Source organism: Ixodes scapularis, unplaced genomic scaffold (genome assembly GCF_016920785.2).
Source record: "Ixodes scapularis isolate PalLabHiFi unplaced genomic scaffold, ASM1692078v2 PGA_scaffold12__126_contigs__length_90152505, whole genome shotgun sequence".
Classification (NCBI taxonomy): Eukaryota; Metazoa; Arthropoda; class Arachnida; order Ixodida; family Ixodidae; genus Ixodes; species Ixodes scapularis.
The window spans coordinates 74023673-74043046 of NW_024609838.1; the positions used below are offsets into that span (position 1 = coordinate 74023673).

Genomic DNA, 19374 nt, shown 5'->3' on the forward strand with positions numbered 1-19374 from the left:
GGATAAGCTTCTTCATTAAGCTGGTACGCACGTTGACTCGTAGCAGTTTCTTCCACTTCTTAGAGGTTGTGTATTTATATTATTTTCCTTCGTCACGTACTACTATAAATGATATAGTGGTATACTATAAAACCACTAAATGAGCTTCGCTTAGAGTATCGGCACTCTGTTCCCCGGTCTTCTAGACGGAGCCGCCATCTTGGTGCTTAGTGCGGAGCACACACAACTGTCGATCGCCGTAATTAAAAAAATGCGACTTCCTCAGCTTTAGATACGTTGTTAGCAACCTCAGGTTGTATTGTCTTGCTTTGTCGTGAACTGTTTTAACATTCACGAAGGACGGAAAACCGTTCCCCGCGATTTCGGATAAAGCTTTATATAACTGGCAACCATGATTTCAAGCCCCAAGACTGCTGAAGTGTCGCTACTATGAAGCGTAGCTTATTTAGTGTCTCTAGTGTATAACGTAGGTGAATTGCCGAGGCACCTGTTTATGTTTTTTGGTGTGGTCTGTATATGCCAAGCTTCTACTACAAGTTTCTTCCGAGGATTAGTCTTTAATGCGAGGCTGAATGTTTTCTCAAAGTCAAAACGTTGATCTTTGACATCGGAGTGCTCAGCAACAACACTGCGCTCATGGTTGAATATGGGCACGTCCTTCTTGTGCAGGCAGTTTGTTTCAAAGTGTGTGGCGCCGTAATCCGTGCAGGAGGAGTCTTGTTGACAACGCCCTGAGCTCGTTCTTTCGGGGAGCGATCTTGTAGCGTTTACTATGCAAGTTGGTTTGTAAGGAGACAAATTCGAACAGAAAAATTCACGTAAGATACGGATTTGAGAGATTTTAAACGTTTTATTTTGTTTTTATTTGCAGTAGAATTCAAACCGAAACAACAGTACTCGAGATAATTCTTACATCCAACAGGTAAACTTTGTGCAAACATTTGCACGTTTTTAGTTTACAGTTTTCATACATGAATCTCAACAAATACTCTCATCCCGGAGCAACAATTCCACCCTTATTTATCTTTTTATATATTTTTTTTGTGCGCAAGATAAACTTGCTAAAAGTTCTCATTTTTTTAAAGTTTTATAGAAAGTTTATTTTATTATAAATAATACTTTTGCGGAATTTATGAGACTTGAGTGAACGAAGCAATATTAATTCTTTATTTTTAGCATACACCGATAGAGTAATTATATTGTGTAACAACGGGCCGTATTTGCTAACTTTACATTTTAATGTGCTTTTTGTTTTTGTTCGACACTTTTGGTCAAGTTTAAAGCTGTTCGTGTTCCACCAGCTCGAGACACATCACCCTCGGAGTTTCGCGGCGCGGTTTGTCTCGCAAGGGGTCATCAATATCGAGCGAAGGTTTTACACGCAGTCGACGGGTTGGAGTGAGTTGTCATGTATTGCTTACTTGCGCGTAGATTATGTGAACATTTCATGAAGCGAGAACGATCCTTTAGCGTTTGAAAAGTACATTTAGACACGTTCAAAGGATGTGTACCTGTCTTTTTCCTAAAGTATTTTAGGCCACACTTTCAAGGCTAGATAAGAAAATTGTTCAGTGATAAGAGCTATAGGCCAGCCAGCTACTGTTCAGTGAGAAAAAAACTTTCGATACTGGGAAACTAAGAAACAAACCCAACAAAAAACATTTGTGATTTTGAAAAAACGGGTGATTACTGCAAAACAATGGCGAATGCGAGTTTGGTTCATTTTCCGTGCGTATTTAGATATGGGATTTTTTTAATATTGTATAATATTGATTTTAGATATATTTCCAGAGCAGCGATCTTCGCAGATGTGCCTCAAAATTTAAAAAGAAAAAAAAAAAAAAGAAAAAAAAACACCTAAATTGAGAAGGAAACCAAAAACAATTATGACTATGTTCGAATAAGGCCCAAACATTCTATTGGCAATATACTTCTAAGATTAAGCGATCTCACACAAAATATAAGCGACATACTCATTAACTCGGCACTCCAGCCCTTTCGATTTCAAGAAATTTGAGTTCTTCTTGCAGCTAGTTTACAGCTGCAAGAAGCTACGATCATCAGACGTTAGCGGCCCCCTCGACCGTCACGGCACGGGAGCTGTCGTTTTCGGCCACCAGTTGCTCGTCAAGCAAAGTCTGGACGCCTTCGTACTCTTGGGAGATCTGTCGATCCAGGGCCTCGTGCAGGCGCTTGCAGCACGAAAAGACGTGGTGGAGTTTCTTGCATTGTCGCCGCGTCAGCCGCCGGCACGAGTGGCGGAAGTGATAGCTCCTGGACCGAACGGTGTGGTTGCAGCAGCTTTCCACGTGGCGGATTCGCTCCTTGGGCCAGTCAAAGCAGATGGCCTTGTTGATGGACACACATTCCATGGGCGTCGGCTGTCTTTCCTGGTGGTCGTGGGGGGCGCCCGTAGTCACTCCGCCTTCTCGAGCTGCAGTAGGTGGCATCCAAAAGGGAAATAAAGGTGTTTTTTTTTGTTTTCTTTAAGATTTCAAACGATTTTATTAATTGCTAAGACGCCTAGAAGTCGGGGTGCAATGTCGTACCTTATTTGTCTTATCTGTATAATTTATTTCTTAGAGGAAACCGTAAGCAATATTGGAGGCCAAGCAGCACTGAATGTAATGTTGATACACAATTGAAATGCGAGAGACTTTACAATACAACGGAAGTGGGAAGAGGCAGCAGGTGAAAAATATAAGATATATACCGTATGTCGCTATATATTTAGTTAACACTATAAATCCCAGAAAAATAGAAGCTACCTGACGCTATTAAATAGCCTTAGTATTAAACGGGAAGCATTTTCTTTGCTAAGTTTAGTGGGGCAATCACTCGTTACAGTTTTTTTTGGAGATTACGTGTTTGTGAAACCGAAGTCCTAAATATAACATGCGTAATAAAATTCGTTTAACTGCTTTTTATAATTGCTCGCAAGATGTTTGAATATATGATACGTTATAGGGTCGTCACGTCTTGTAGTCACGTGGTCATGTTGCGTCCTTGGTTGCTATATTTACCGGGAGTTAAGAGAGCTAAATTTAGTGGGCGTTGCATCGGCCGCCAAATTTAGATAATAACGTCGTTATCGTACCGTTTTATTTTATCCCATTTTAAGCCTGAGTTTTCCCACATAGCCAAGCCCGTGACGTGTTCTACGTAAAGATAACTATGGTGATCGACGCTAGCAGGAGAGATTTGAAAAGAAGTCCCCGAGAAACCTCAGGTTGTTGGCTGAAATAGTCCTAAAAAGACAGTCGCGAAGATTTTGAGTACCGCATTGAACCACCGGCTTCCAAGACTCTTCTTTTCCAGTCATATAGGCACGCAAAGAGAATGACGTCCAGAAATTTATTCAAATCAGCACCAGGCCTCCCGTAATTTCCCATTGCATTTCGTGGCTCGCAGCGAAACAGTCTCGTTATCCGCTAATGGCGACAAAATGTTTGGTTAGTGCCCTCTTACGGTTCCTATTTCTGACGTCACGATCGAGATTATCAGCAGCGAGCGACAAGTTCGAATACGCGTAAAAAGCAGGGTGCAGGCCTAGAAAACACGCTCCTCAATGAACACTGTCAAGGTTGATAGTCTGACATTGCTCTTATTTCCGTCTATGAGAGCAGAAATTATCCCACCGAAGACGTCATTGTGAGCGCTTGGCCAATCGTGGAGGACTGATCACAGCGACGCTTTTGGTCGCGCACGTCTCCAATAGTGATTGGCAAAGTGGGAAGCGAAGTGCGTGTTTTCCGAACGCTTGTCCTCCAGCCCGTGCTTCGTGCCTTCTGCCGTGCTTGAATTACATGAGAGCGCGTGCTCGATGTGCACCAGATGCCGAAGCTTTGTCGGAGGTAGGAAGCTCAAGCTGGAGGCGGGACAGCAGAGGCTGCCCCATGCCGTTCTCTCATCTACAGTGACTATACGACAGGCCGTGCATGTCCCGAAAGTTAGCTTTAGCCTCCTAGAGTGTCTGGGTACGCTTCTGGGACCATGCACTAAATATATATATATATATATATATATATATATATATATATATATATATATATATATATATATATATATATATATATATAAGGAGGTGGTAGAATATATATATATATATATATTCTACCACCTCCTTTGCTCCTCCTCTCGACTATTCTGGCAAATTGCGTCGAACTTTCTCGTCCACAGTTTATAATCAAGCTGCTGTAGTAGATTTGACAATTAAATGAATGGGACGCACTAAATGAGCCCATTATATCCATAAATGACTCTAGAATATATTTGCACAGTAACGCGTTACTCCGAGGCAGCAGCGCTGACTCTCAAATGGAGTTTCTTCATGTTGGCATCTAGAATAAATAACATACATTTCACCCGAATAAACCATGGAGAAACGCAAACCATGCATATCACCTGTTCATTACACCACCGTCACTTGTATGGCTTCCTCGCTTGAAGAATTGCTGCTTTTTACCCTCAAGAAAAACCGAAGGGGTGCTAACGGAATCTGAGCTCGGACTGGTGCCAGATTGGGCTGTTTCCTGTCAGTTACTTTTTTCTTTGTCCTCGTTTTCGTGCTGCTTTTTTTTTTTTTTTTTTGCTTTTATTATGTTTGAACACTAACTATACGCTAAACTTCAGCGTTTATAAACTCATATATTTTCTACCGTTTACAGAGAAGCTGTTTGTGGCAAGGGGTCCGTGGGTTTTTCGTGTGCGTCAACAAAAAGTCCACTTTCCCCGCTAAACTTAGCGAAAAAAATTCCCCACCAAGTTTATCGGAAATATTTTACGCTAAATTTACCGGACAAATTTTCTCGCTGAATGGGGGGAAAAATGAGCCCGCTAAATTCAGTGGAAAGATTCTTTCGCTAAATTTGGTACAAAAGTTTACCTCTAGCAGGAAAATTTCCCCGCTAAATTTAGCGGAAAAATATTTCTGTTAAATTAAGCGGGAAAATTTGCCGGAAGGAGAAGGAAGAGGGGAGCGCACCGCCCTCTCTTTGTCGTCGTTCCAAGCGCTTGCGTGTCTAGTTTCCTTTTCGTCCGCCGAGTGGCGATCCCGTCGCGCGTGTCTAGTATCCTCCGGCTCCTCGGGGCGGCGATAGTCCTCGACATGTGTGTCCGTAACTTCCTTCAGGATGACCACCAATCAAGTCAATAAGTGTGTTCGTAAGTTAGTTCAACATTCTGCGTCACGCCTGTGTCGTGTGCTCAACAGCTTGGCTGGTCATCCACCTTTACAGAGTGGATTGGCTCATGATTTTTTACTACTGCGCAAACTACAGGATTATTCGTCTCTACAACATACGCATGGCCACTGTTATGTTTAATAACAATTCAGGTCTTCAATAAAGAATAAAATAATGATGATGATGATATATGTTATTTTACATTGAGGTATAAGGCCCAGCCACCAATGATTCAAAATATGTGATGCCACAATAAACATACCCTTCTGCTTATTACAACGGTTAAACCAGCTGAACTACGAAAATATGGAAAAAGGAGTAAAGACAAGCGATCGCTGGTCTTTAGCTATTTATTGAGGTCTCGCGTTTTTCTGAACTCTCAAAAACAAGTAATATATAACAAGAAAGCGATCAACCTCAGACAGGTACGAACTATTTTTCTGCATGTAACACGCTTCTCCGTGTAGTTCGGTCAAGATGCAAATCGTTTTTCTACTTTTTGCATTCCTTCAACCATTACACTTACAATTATGTTTAAAAATCGGCTGTACAAGTATTACAGAGTAGACAAATCTACAAATTGGATCCTATAAGATATCCAAAAATTTTGAGGGAAAGTATGCTGTTTGCCTTGAGCCTAGTGGTGTACGAGACATAAAAATTTGGGGAGCATATGTGTTTCACTAAAGTCAACTGGAACAGAATCTGTAATTTGAGGTGTTAATGGGTACGATGGACTTCACAGAGTATTACTATAACTTGGGAAGTGTTCTTTACAGCTCTTTTTAGCTCTGGTGCACACGCATTAAAAGTATGCGCATACTTGACAGCACGCCCGAGAAATGCCTAACTTAGTAAAAGCTTGGTAATCCAAGACGTATATTGTGGGCCCAAAGGGTTTGGGGTCCAAGCCGTTAATTGAAACAGTACTTTTCTTTGGTGTTTCGCTGAATTTTCACTGGCTCGCCACATAGTTGAAAAGTGAAAGTTGAGCCAAATATGCCACCATGACCGAAAGAACCAGTAGTGAAGCCTAACTCTGGCACTTTTTCGGCCATTTAGGCCAAAAGATGCCAGATGATAACCAATCTAACCACGAGTGGAGCCTAACTTAGACGCTTTGTAGGAAGATTAGGGCTAAGGTACCCAAAGAAGGTTAAGTTTGGCTCTACCTTGGCTAATTCGAAATTTTAAATACTTTTGATGCCCAGAAAAAAAATATCGTCTTAAAAGACTGCCATACCTAGGATTCTAAATTTGTTTACACAAGTACTTGCCATGACTAGGTGTGTGAGAGTCAACCTGGCCTTGGTGGCCGTCCCCGAAGACCATGTGGATGACTCTCCAACCAAGACCCTCGGAAGGAGTGGTCGGAGGGCTGACTGTGGTCCCTGGCTCGCCTCCGTCTTGGACTGCGATTTCCCCTGGTATCCGCTGCTGTAGGGAAAACATTTGACAAGCATAAAAAGGGCCTTATATTTCTTTGAAAATGTCAGTACAGTCGGTGCAACTTCATTATCCAAAAAAAATAGAAACACACATTGTAGCACACGTCACGACGAATATATAGTACGTGTCTCCTTATCATGAAAACTAGAATAGTATACTACTTTTCATCATATACGTTTATATCTCTACCCAGAGTACAAAAGGTAACTCCCCCTTTCCGCCTTACATACGAAAGAGGGCCGACATTTACGCTCGATATCGTATTCTCTTCTAGACCCGCAGTACAACTCAGCCCAGCCTCAGGTTTCCATACACGACGTCAAATGACAGCCGTCAATCCGCACAACCTCGTACAAATAAGCATCAACTGCACCATAAATTACGTTACGACACCACACACAAAGCTACCATTCTCCAGCCTCGAGACCTCGTGATGATCTCGTTCCTTGCACGCCCGCAAGGCCACTGCGAAAAAATGATTGTAAACAACGTCGGCCCCTACAAAACACTCGCCCAGACTTCCTCCGTGAACTACGTTGTCGAGCCCCTACAGGTTTCATCGGATCACAGACGTCGCTCCCGCGAAGCTTTCTATGATCGCCGGTTAAAACCATTCACCCCTTGCTGACTGCCATCATCGTCAAAATTGAGTTTCCAAGAGGCCACACTCCCCCCACCACGGGAGCACATGTGAGCGTTCTCAGTGAAAACACCCACTTTATGTTCATCATGATATTCATGATTATCGTCCTCAAACATTTTATATTTATTTTGAATACCAGTTCGAGCGTCTTCGTCTCTCCTCGTATTTTTCCGAGAGCAATCGCTAAATAATTGTTTCCATAACTGCCCGTCTTGCCTTCACAGTATGAATTCAAATAAGTTACTTTATAAATTCCGAGAGACGCACAAAGGTACCAGACATACTTCCGAAAGTAAAGCTGACAATTCTAGAGATCAAGATGTCTACCAGAGGAAACTAGAGCATTTTTTTGGAATAAAGTGTGGAACAGGAGGGGTGCAGCTATACGAACATTAAATGTACCAGAAAAAGTCCCGAAACAATAAGAGTTCTAATGCAACGACATGAAGTCTCGTCAGGTGATCAGTCGGTGGTCAAATAGAGTGCATATCCTGCCACCGACGTCTAAAGTGGGGTCAACTACCTGTTGATGTTCATGCGGCGAGCTTCTATGCGGAGTGGCGCTTGGGTCCTGCGGGCAGAAGTCGCCGCAGGGGCTGGCGTAGTACGTAGTGTTGAGGGCTTCCTCGACCACCGGGTGACGGCCGGGTAGCGTCACGCTCAGCGGGAAGGGGATGAAGTAGGAGAGGCGACCACATCTGGAACAGAAAGAGGAGCATTTGTGGAACCCTGCTTTCTTTTTAAAATAAAAGGTCGTGTACACATATAATTGTTTGTTGCGCGGGTATATTAGGGGGGAAGGGAGGGGGGGCGCAGGAGCAACTTTCTGTTGCAATAGAGCTAAAGGTACAGAATAGCGTGCACTCACCGCAATTTAGAATTGCACGCACGTACTCCATCTTTCACCAGCAAAACAATAAAGTTGTTGTCCCCTAGTACAATAAGTATGCTAAGTCTGGTAAAATTTAAGCAATTTTTTGAAGAAACCAGTACAAGGTTTCAAACTATAATCACTGACGCGATGTCCCGAGCATGTAATTATCTCTCCAAAGTTAATAAGATTTAGAAATTAGCTGATAAGAATGCCTAAGGACGATTCGCAAAGCAAAAACAATGAAAACAAAGCGCACCCCCTGCGTTTCTTAAGCTGTCACGGAGTGCAGGTGGACGGGGTACTTCAGTAATAAAGCATTTGTTGGCATTGCAACCCAGGAGAAGAGGAAAACGAGAGGTTGAAGTTTGCAAAAGATTTGGAGATTTGTGACGTCCGTTCTCTTTTACAAGAAACGGGGAATGGACATGCGTTCTTCAGTTTGATCATGGAGTCAGCGCCCTACTGTTGTTGTTTTTCGTAAAAAGTTTGAAATAAGTAAGAACCCCCGCCGCCGCCCCCCCCCCCCCCCCCCCCCCCCAAATACTCTAATCGTGTCCAGTTTGTTAGCCTTCACATTTTTTAGAGCGTAGCTCTTGGGCGTTCATTTCCGGTCTGATCGGTGTCAGGGTCGGCGTCGGTGTCGGCGTCGGTGTCAGCGTCGGTGTAACCACGCTAAATGTTGCGGGAAAATTGACGTAACGTGACCTCAGAGCCAATTCAATCCCCTGCTAGAATTAGCTGGGAAAATTCAGTTTCTCCGCTAGGTTTGGCGGATGAATTCGATTTTATCGCTAGATTTAGCGAGAAAATTGACGTCACATGATCTCAACACCAATGCGATTCCCCGCTACGTGACCTCCAGCACCCATTTGATTCCCCCTTAGATTTAGAGGGGAAACTTAACCCGCTAAATTTAGCGGGAAACTTTCTTCGCTAAATTTAGTGGGAGGAGGAGAGGAGGTAGAAAAGAGGAGGAGGAGGGAAGGAGAAAGAGGGAATATGAGGAGAAGGGGAGGGGGATGAGGAGGAGAGAACGGAGGAGAGAACGGAGGAGGATTTGGAGAGGAAGATGGGAAAAGGAGGAGGATAGGAGGAGGGAAGGAACGGAGGGGGAGGAGGGGCGTACCTTCCCCTCCGTACCCCCCTCCCCCATCCTTTTCCTCAAGAATTGCGCTCTAGTTTCGCATTACAGAGATTTGTAAACGTCTTTCATTTTTAAACAAATTATTATGTTGCCCTTTGCAGTGACACTAGTTATTATAGTTCGTTTAATAAGGAGATGCGTAACGCAACGCTCAGCTACTCCGCCTTTTTTTCGATGCCCATGCTACCGGAGGTCTTCCTGATGTTTACAATGCAAAATTACATTACTGATTAATGTTATCTCAAAACGCTTTTTTAGATTTAAGAACCTCAATCGATGTCGTAATTCACTACCTCTCAGAGACTTCGTTAAAGAATTGGGATACATTTGTTATGGACATTTCAGTGCCACGTAGAAGATGGTGACTGATCTCCCAGAATCCGGAAAGCTCCAGGCTACAGAAAGGATTTGTACCTGTCGTAGATAAAGACGTCGTCCTTATCACCCTCGAGAACGCTCCACACGGGTTCGTCGGCCGTCTCTTGGTAGACGGGGAAGGACACTCTCCTTTCTAACTGCCGGACCTCTGCTGCAGAGTCCAGCGAGTTGACAACCAGGAACTGGACGTCGCTCAGGTTCCTGGCCCTCAGCTTCAGCAGCAGCGCTTCCAGGCTGAGTGTTTGAAACGTCATAAATCAGGATTTTTGGGGCTCCGATGGTTCGCACTAAAATCAAAGGGTCTTGGGAAAGTGGCGCCATTGTCTTCCCTGCCTGATGGCAGGACACAAACAGTTAGAAACGTGGAGACAACCAAAACCTCGTAAGATAATGGGGTGATCGGAATCTTTTGCCACGGCCATCCCCATTTTGATTCCTTGAAATCCTCGAAACTGCGAATGCATCATCCTGAACCCGCCGTGCTAAGATCGTTATGGAGAGTCATCTCACTGAAAGCGTTCCAAGCCAATATAAGCTCTAAGGCGCTATGGATGTAATCAAGTTATAAATAATGCTGTTCTCCGCAGATCTTTAAAAATAACATTGTCCTTGTATATGTCTTGACATGAAAGTATACTCTTCATGCCGCCAACTATCGACTCCGCATATGGTGGCGGTGCGAAGATCTGCACTTGCTTTGCCTGCGTGTGTTGATAACAGTCGGTGTATACAATTTCTTAATAAAGAAATTTGTCAGCGGGAATTCGGATCGGCTCACCGATGGAGAGGTGAAGGAGAAAATACTTATTCAATCGGCCAAAATGGCAACCATAATGGGAGCTTGGCGTTACTCTTCTTGTATTCAGCGACTTTCCTTCTGACAAGCACTATCATGACCATTATTAAAGTTGGGCACCATTGTGGGACATTTCGTAATTTTTCTTTAGAAATTAAAGTTTTTTTAGGAAACAATAAAGTGTTCGTGGTTCAGGCGAAGATAGTTTGATGAATGCATTCAGCCCATTTCCTCGACCGAAGTGTTTGGGGCAACTACTTTCTCGACATACAGTGAACCCTGGACATCATCTGCAGTTAGCTACGTGTTTAGAACTTTTCCAGAAGCTTTTTCCTAATTCTCATTGCCGCCAGCCACTGTTTCTTTGTCATGGGCGAAAAATGCGCTGCTGAGGAGCATGACGAACTGACGTCACATAACTCGTCATGGCTAGTGATATTTTTGGTTGGTCTGCGGAGCGATTAGATGCTTCGACATGGTTCGTGCTAATGTTTATTTGGCGCATTGCGAACCTGCATTCCGACTATAGAGATGCCATTTTATTTTTGCGGATCTTAGTCTTACAAAACAAAGCGTTCACCTGGAAGCCTGCTGCAGGCAGAAAGGTCAGGTAGCCTTCAAGAGCGCCACCAGGGTGATGTTGCCTCTGGCTGCCATGACGGGGTTGTAACCCCCGGAGACGGTCCAGGGTTCCGCCTGACCGCACATGGGAGTCCTAGCCCAGGACACCTGGACTGCGGACAGCCCAAGCAAGAGCGCGAGGGCTCCGGTTGGGCTCATGCTCTGGCCGCGGATAATCGTTGCCCTGCAAGATATACAAGGGACACCATTATCAGTGATGACACAAAAGCATTTGCCCAGTTACTAGGTGTTTGTGGTGCATATCGAAGAAGAAAGAACACCATAGCTGTCAAATGCACTCTCAGAACTTTGTTAGCTTAAAATTTCACTTCTCCTAAATGGGATGCAACCGATTGGACGTACTGAAAATTGGGCAGTTACGACCGTATGTACTCTATCTGAGGAGGCTATGAGGAGCGCAAGTTCGTCTGCTTCTTTTGCAGGGATTGTGATGACTTCAGAACGCCGAGCTATGATTGGCTCTGATCGAAGGATAGTGGGTAGACGTCAAGGCAGCTTGCTTTGACGTCTACCCACTATCCTTCGATCCGAGCCAATCGGTGCTCGGCGTTCTGACGTCACCACGACCCGTGCAAAAGAAGCAGACAAACTCGCGCTCCACCTTGCCACATCTGCTATTTCAGCCCAATATTTTATTAAGTTAGTACAGACAGGTCATCTTCGTAAAGGTAATTGCAAATGCGAACTCCTAAACAGTAAGTAAGTTGCATAATCTAACAAAAACAGTCTGCGCTGTTACGGTGGACATGACCTTCCACGTGATTACGTCGTGCTTAGTGATAAAGCGCAGCTCGCTCTTCTAAGCATATTTTCAGCCTCGTAATTCGACTGACTCCCTCGGTAGATTTGAAGCACTTTTCTCTCCAAGATGTTTTGCGAGAAATGAGACGTGCAATGTTTGATAGATTGTAGACCATGCTCTCACAATATACCGCAAAGTTTATCATTTAATCCGACTGCGATGTTGGATTTTATACATTGCACTGGTGGAACCCAAATAAAGAGGAAGTTAAAAAAAGCAGGCTAGCTGGCTTAGGTTATACACATTTAAACCAAAGACAAAACCATCTACACCTCGTCTGTTTCTGCACAAGGCGCGGCAATGCATCATGAAAATCAATTGCCGGGATCGAAGTGAATGCCAAAGCTTCGACTGAGAAGAAACCGGAGGCGCGAACCGTGACTAAGAAGACGGTGGATCTTGTTTTCTGAGAATTCAAGACGTTCATACAATACGCCGAAAAAAAACTGGATAGCACGACGCACTGCGTTCCATTGGTCGCACAAAAAGTAGAGTGATCGCCCTTGAATTATTTTTCTTCAAAAATTAAGTAAACTATTTACGGAACTTGTGGAATCGAAACATTTTTTTATGATACCGAGCGTGAAAGATCGCTTTGTCTACAACCCATTTAAACTAATGCCAGTCAATGTCTACTTAGTTTCCTTACAGGAAACCAAGTTAATGATCTCGAAACATTCATGGCCTAAATAGTAACAGGACAAAATAAAAAATAAAAATAATATTTTCTGTTGATTAAATTTTATTCGGAAAAATTAAAGACTGTCTTGTTCGTGTGTTTCAAACGTGACGCTCAAAAAACTTTTTTTTTTTTGGCTGTTGCCGTCGATGAAAACACATATACCTTATAAATGTCGAAAACAATTAGTAACGTTCACTTGTAGGAACTCACCACGATGCAAGGTATCAAAACGTCCCAAAGTAATATTGTGACAATTTTTTTCTTTTATAATTCTGGTGATCCTCATTTTTTATGTCATATCGTAACTTCTGACTTGTGAATGAGCTGTCTAAAATTATTAAAATGAGTAACTGCATATATTACGCTAAATTTTTCAGTAAAAGTTATTAAATTAAACACTATGTGCAGGCAAGCTCCATGTTAACGACCTAGATGAGTAACCTGTAATACTGTAAGGAAACTCTAAAATATTTTTAGCAAAGCTGCTAGCTATATTCAGTCACAAAATGTGCGGTTCGGTGGTATTGTATACTGCGCTGCTTCACACCGTTGCTCGTATTACATATATACATGAAACAAGGTAACTTGATCAGTTATGCCGCCGAGTGGCGCGAAATTCTCTAATGCGCCACTCATAATATCTAACAGCTAGAATACATTAATATTGGCTTGCATGATGCTCTCATACTGCAAAACATAGAAAGTACAAAGTGGTGAGAATTTAGTTATTGTGCTTTTTCTATACTTCGGTTGCTGATCGAAGCCAATGGAGTCTAGTGTGAATATCACGTCACCTATGGGAGGTGGAGTGATGCGCAGGGGAATTACTTAGTCACGTGGTATATTCACCGTCTGGATCTGCTGCGACGGCTTTTGGCATTCGCTGGGGTCCTTCATTAGGTGAAGCAGAGTATAGTCCCCCGTTGGGAGAAGCAGGAAGGAATTGGAGAAGGGAATGACGCTCGGCGAGTGAGATGGTGTCATGCCACCTCTCGTCATGTCACGTGATGCCAGAGTTTATTCAGCAGGCCTGCTGTGCAGGGACCGTTTATTTCTGTTCCCTCCCTAAATCTATATAAAGACACTCCTCTGCGCCGGTGGAGTAGTAGGTGCAGTGACACTATTACAGCCTTCTTTCTATTAATTGTTTCGGAGATGACGTTCTAAACCAACGAATAACACGTTTCAGTGAAGAACTGCGTATTAATAAGGACGCCTTGGATATTCCTATGAGTAACCAAACTCTCGGTTACACTGTGTTATCACCATAGTACACTTCCATTGATGGATGTTTTGAGGGAAAAAAATATAACTAGAGACACTTGAGCTAATGGTCCAGACTCCCATAAGATTCGCAGTAGATAAAGTAGCCTAAGTTAAAACTTCAAAAAATGTTCGATTTGTGATTTATTTCAAGACCATTTAAGATCACCCGAATATGTGCTAATATGTTTCTCAACAATACGATGTTTAATTATTTAGACACGAAATTGACTTACTAGCAGCGTAGTATTTCGGCAACCTAATGTTTCTGAAGTTGGCACAAATTCAAACTAAATCACATATTATTTAACGCCACAAGAAAGAAAAGCTTTATTATAACGTCAAGATATATATTATTTACATAAAAATAAGGTCATGAACCCATAACTTAGAATAGACCTTACAAAACCCTCCGTTTCAACATCAGTAGGGCAGTCGGACAAAAATGACTCTCGGCGTAAAATGAAAAAAAAAAAAAAAAAAAAAAAACTGACTCTCTTGCCAAAAAACATTTCGTGCCAAAGGAATTCATTTTTCAGCGGAGCATTACTCTAGCCTATACTTAGGTTTGGAAGTTTTCGTGTCTTTTATTTGACTAAAATGTGGTAAACATTTGTGTCAATTTTTGTTATAAAAACGAACATATATATAGATATATTTTTTATCTTTGAACTTGCTATCCACATAGTGCCAGCCTTCTTGGCTAGTGCTGATTAGTGGTGAGTGGTCGCGCTGCCCAGCAGTTTTTTTTTTTTTCTTAAGCACTCTTGACCATTAACTGCTAGGGCGGATTTTCTGTTTAATATTAATTTTTAATATGTATATTTACGAATTTTGGCTCTCAATCTCCGAAATAGAGTGCCATTGAGTCGGGTACCACAGATGGCAGTGCGGTGTTCTGAGAGTTTGGCTCTCTTTTTATTCGGGTTTTATTTTTAAAGTAAACTTTGGTTCTACCTTGGAATAGCTTATTCTAACTTTAATGCGCATTAAGAGGCACGTCATAAAAAAAACGAAATATTATTTTCTTGCGGCGATGTGTGAGGACCGGCGGGGTGTGCAGTGTCTCGGTTGGAGCTTGGGGTCTTTCTTTCGTATATAAGCTTTCTTTCCTTTTTCTTTTTTTGACGGAAAGGGGCATTATTATGCTACCGCTCTCAAAGAAAAAAAAACACATGAGAAGAACAAAAAAAGAAAAAAATAAAGTTATAATCATGTACACACTAGTAACTTGATTGCTCGTCAAAAAGTGTTAATGTAACAAACATATATATTACAGTTTGGTACTTGTTATATTCGAGTCTCATCTTTAAAGGTGGTGACGTACGAAAGAAACCCAATGGATAAAAAGGGCATTCAGAGTGACAGAACTGAGAGAAGGCACGAAGGCAAACAATGCTAGGATGCACTAATGAATCAACAGCTGAATTTATAACCTTACTTAAAATCAGCAACCACATACTACAAAGAAAGAGCATAATCCCAGTTTCTGAAGTAATCTGCTATAGCTGTAGTAGCGCTTAGCTGCAAAATAAATGTCATAGCTAAGTTATATAAACCGTATTTTAACACCCAATCTCACACAGGCAGCCGTAAAAATGTGTTTTTAATGGCAGGGCCTAACGCAAGTTTGTCTGCTTCTTGCACAGGAGTTGCGATGATGTCAGAAATTTAGATCTTATTTGCTGACTGAAAAATAGTGGGTAGACCTGAAGGCATTTAGCATCGAGGTCTACCCTCTACCCTTTCAATTAAGGCCAATCAGAGCTCGGCGTCGTTCTGACGTCATTGGAACTCCTGCTTAAGAAGCAGACGACTGGCTATCCGCATATGTTTATACTTTTTTGTCTGAGCTTGTTGTCGCAAGAATACTTTTTAGACATTAAAAAATGTCATCACGCTTTTACCATCTTCTGATATAATAAGAAAATTGGCCATATCATGATACTAGAGATTGCTTCTTCCGATGAAGCCAAAGAAGATATGATGCAGAATAAAAAATAGTCATTAATAAATTGCGCTGAATATCCGGTAGACCTTACATGAGCTTAGTAAAACAATGGTGACTTTATGTCAATAAAAGTTAAAAAAATGCTGCCAAATGGGTTTCTTGGAGGGATAATGTCGAATAGTCATAAGCCTATTCTTATATTAGTTTCCGCTTGCTTCGTCCTAACCTTCACAACCTCGTTTTTTGGATTTTACCGAAATAAAATTTTAGCGCTACTGAGTCGTTTGAATGGGTCACATCAAAGGGTCGTTTCTTTATGCGTTTAATAAGTTCTGCAGTTCTCCACGTTATTTATTAAATTATCTTGTTTCTTTAAAACTTTTGTTGCACAAGCTTTGTTAGGTTAATTGGGATGCTAAGTTTATAAGTTTATTTTCGGTCTCGTTTACGCAGAATATTTAAATTTTCAGTGGACAGCACAACGCGTCGACGCTATCGGCGCAAATATGTCTATACGCCACTTGAAGCTGTAAGCTGAGAGATCATGGTTTTTTGTTAGCTCAAGTTTGCCCCCCTTACTTCGTTGTTTTAATCACGCAAATTATATGCTTTAATCGTTTGTTTTTTTTGCGGAGCTTATCATTTATAAAACAAAACTAGGCATTTCCATGTAAATAAAATAACACCGACTTAGATTATTCAATACATGTTCGTGAACAACAACCCTTCAGTATTTGCTTTCATTTTTATGCCAAATTTTAGTTCTTAAAAGCTAAAATAAAACTAGTTTATATTCTGAGATTAATATGAAATCGTAAAATAGACAAGACAACTTGGAAAACAAAACAAGCAAGCGTTTTTAAAATTTTATGATCCTTTTGATTTTCTGAAATATTGCCTCTTAAGGCATGAATGGATAAGGTAGCAATCTTCATTTGTCCCAACTTTATGCTCATGCCATGCCGCAGTCATTTTATGCACAACTACGACAATTCGAAGTGCATTTCTAGTCACTGTGAAGATTTTGTATTCGAATTTTCTCGTGACAAAAAGCTGTATCTTTCGTGGAAGGAAACAATGCCGAGCAAAGGTTCTGCCATGTCGTCAGAATTGTGATAAGAGCTAGAGCTCTCAACTAGCTTTATCAGCAAGTCGATGCCACGGGCTGAAGAGCCTCATAGTACAAGAAAGTTATACTGTTGTGCCAATTCCTACCTTTATGCTGCTACGTGCCTTTAATATATCATAATGTAGTCTTTGACATCTTAAGAATGCAGTGCCTGGCGAGTTCAAAGCACCTCGTCATTACTCCACAGCCAATGAGATTTGAAGCATTAACAGATAAGAACGCGAGACGTCGATTCACGAATCAAAAAATGTTGCCATAATTATGACGCTTTGCGTTTCCTTAGCTCTGGGTGAGTATTTTAGCTGGACCAAATTACGTAATGGTGTAAATAACGTTTTACAGAAAAGTGTTAACATAAAGTGTTTTATGTAACAACTATACGCTATATCATTACAATGATTTTAGCGAGGCAGAAAAATACCAACACACCTTAGAACATTTTATATAATATTAAGAAACCATTATTAATTGAATAAAAATACCAAGGCATTGCTCGTATTTGTGGATGCTTTGGTTTTATTTTTCCGATGTATTTATGCACAATATTAATCACCAGCTTGCTTACGTTTCTAATTTTTTCAGGAATCATGGTTCTATGGTGTGTGAAATCAGAATTTTTAGTACCTGATTTTAGAGATAGCATTTTTGTACGTCATGCAATCCCCAATATATGTTAGGCACTTCTATATGAAAGGAAGACAACAAGACAACACTTATTTTTACTTGGCTTCGGCTTTTTCTTTTGCCTCTAAATTAACAACGCTTTGATAAAGTGCCCAACCTAACAAATCATCCTGAAACAGCTCAAAGAATGAAAAGAAAGGTGATGACTATTTACCGTCCACGCAGGAGAATTGTTTTAAGCATTTTAACACTAATTTTTATTATTCTGGCAACCATTTACTTATCTTTTAGGATCTTTGAACCAGCGACGTCATTACTAAGAGATGTAAGCATGAATCCTACTCATTACTACATTCCAAGTTTTTTCCCACATAGAAGAGAAAAAAGCATGAATTCTAGACATTATTAATTTCAGAACTTCACTAATCTTTCCCAGTACAATCAAAAAGAAAAAAAAAACGAGAAAAGTGCATGACTTTCGGAGGCCATCAAATTTTAAATACTGATATGCATGCTAAAACATTATTTACAGTAAGATGTTTGTTTTGATAAATGTCCCAGAGTTTAGTAGCTTCAGGCTGATGGACAGGCAAAATATTTGTTTGGGAATATTGATATGGTTGAAGCTTATATTTCTTGGCGAACAATGTTGTAGCTACCGGTAAGTAGCTGACAAGGCTGCACATCTCATAATGTCATAGAAATCTCAGCTAAACCGAAAAATACGAAAACGTGTTTGCATTTAGCGCATTTCAATGCTAGTGAGGAACTTAAAAGCAAAGTTTTTGAGTGGCAGATAATATTTTGCTAAGATGATTATCCTCTTGGGAGTACTGATCGCACAACTCAGACTCCGAGAGTATTTCTTAAAGTTTTCTTTCCCAGCTCCAGCTGCTTTTGGGAGTTGTGTAAACATGCAGTGTAGAGGCCCACATTTGTTGGCTGCTGATATGCAGCTATTGTTGAAACTATCGCCTGTGCACAACGTACTGCAAAGCCTCGAGCATCTAGTGAAAGCTACGGTACGTATTCTGGGTAACAATACTATATTTTTTGCATATCATGTTATCGTTTTAAACAAAGCACCTGACGATTAGTTCGACCACAAAACACGCTTTGCCAATGTAAAGCAGTCTCACACTTCGTCCGTTTTTCTTGCCAAGTCCTAAAGATAATCGCCAATATGTACTAGTTCACATAAGAGAGGAGCCCGGGAGAAATATTGCTTTACGCGAGCAGACACACACAAGACCTCTAGAACGTAGGGACTGGTTCCTTAGTGCATGTCGCCTCCTGGAACCGGCTACACGGCCCTTGTGAGTTGGCACACTTCACTCACCCGAAGAAGAGGGGGGCCCCTTCCGCAGACTCGCTGACTGGGCGCCGACTTCTCCGGCGCGCGACTCGGTCACTGACGAGGCAGACGACCCTGGACTTCGCTTGGAGTTCGTCCAGTCGCGTGTTGTTCGCAAAGGCGATGAGTTATCGCAGCTGACTGAAGTCACGTGACCGCCGAGGCCGCTGTTGTCAGGCGGCCCCTTCTTCCAAAGATATAGACCGATGTCCCATACGAGCAATATCTTTCCTCCTTCCCCGCCGAGAGGCTCGTACACTATTTGATATGTCCCGATGCTGAACAGACATAATTCTGGCGCGTAGCCGAGGCTTTCGCCGTTCGAGTATTGGACGGTTCTGCTACGAGACTCGTTCGGCAATAAATGTCTCTCTTGATAATATATGTCGGCTTCAATAAACACAAACATGACGTTTCGATTTTGGTGTGCACTGATTTATTACTGCGAAGGATTTAGATG

At 41.8% G+C, this 19374-nt stretch overlaps 1 protein-coding gene across 1 annotated transcript; it reads right to left on the minus strand.

Annotated features, from left to right (window-relative positions):
- Nucleotides 1-830: 830 nt before the first annotated feature.
- LOC8034898 (selenoprotein P) lies at nucleotides 831-19027 on the minus strand. The gene is made up of 5 exons (XM_029985687.4): nucleotides 18900-19027; nucleotides 9708-11272; nucleotides 7799-7973; nucleotides 6461-6620; nucleotides 831-2434 (listed from the first exon to the last, which is right to left on the minus strand). The coding sequence occupies exons 2-5, from the start codon at nucleotides 9923-9925 to the stop codon at nucleotides 2061-2063; spliced, it is 927 nt and encodes a 308-aa protein (XP_029841547.1). The 5' UTR covers nucleotides 9926-11272; nucleotides 18900-19027; the 3' UTR covers nucleotides 831-2060.
- Nucleotides 19028-19374: the final 347 nt, after the last annotated feature.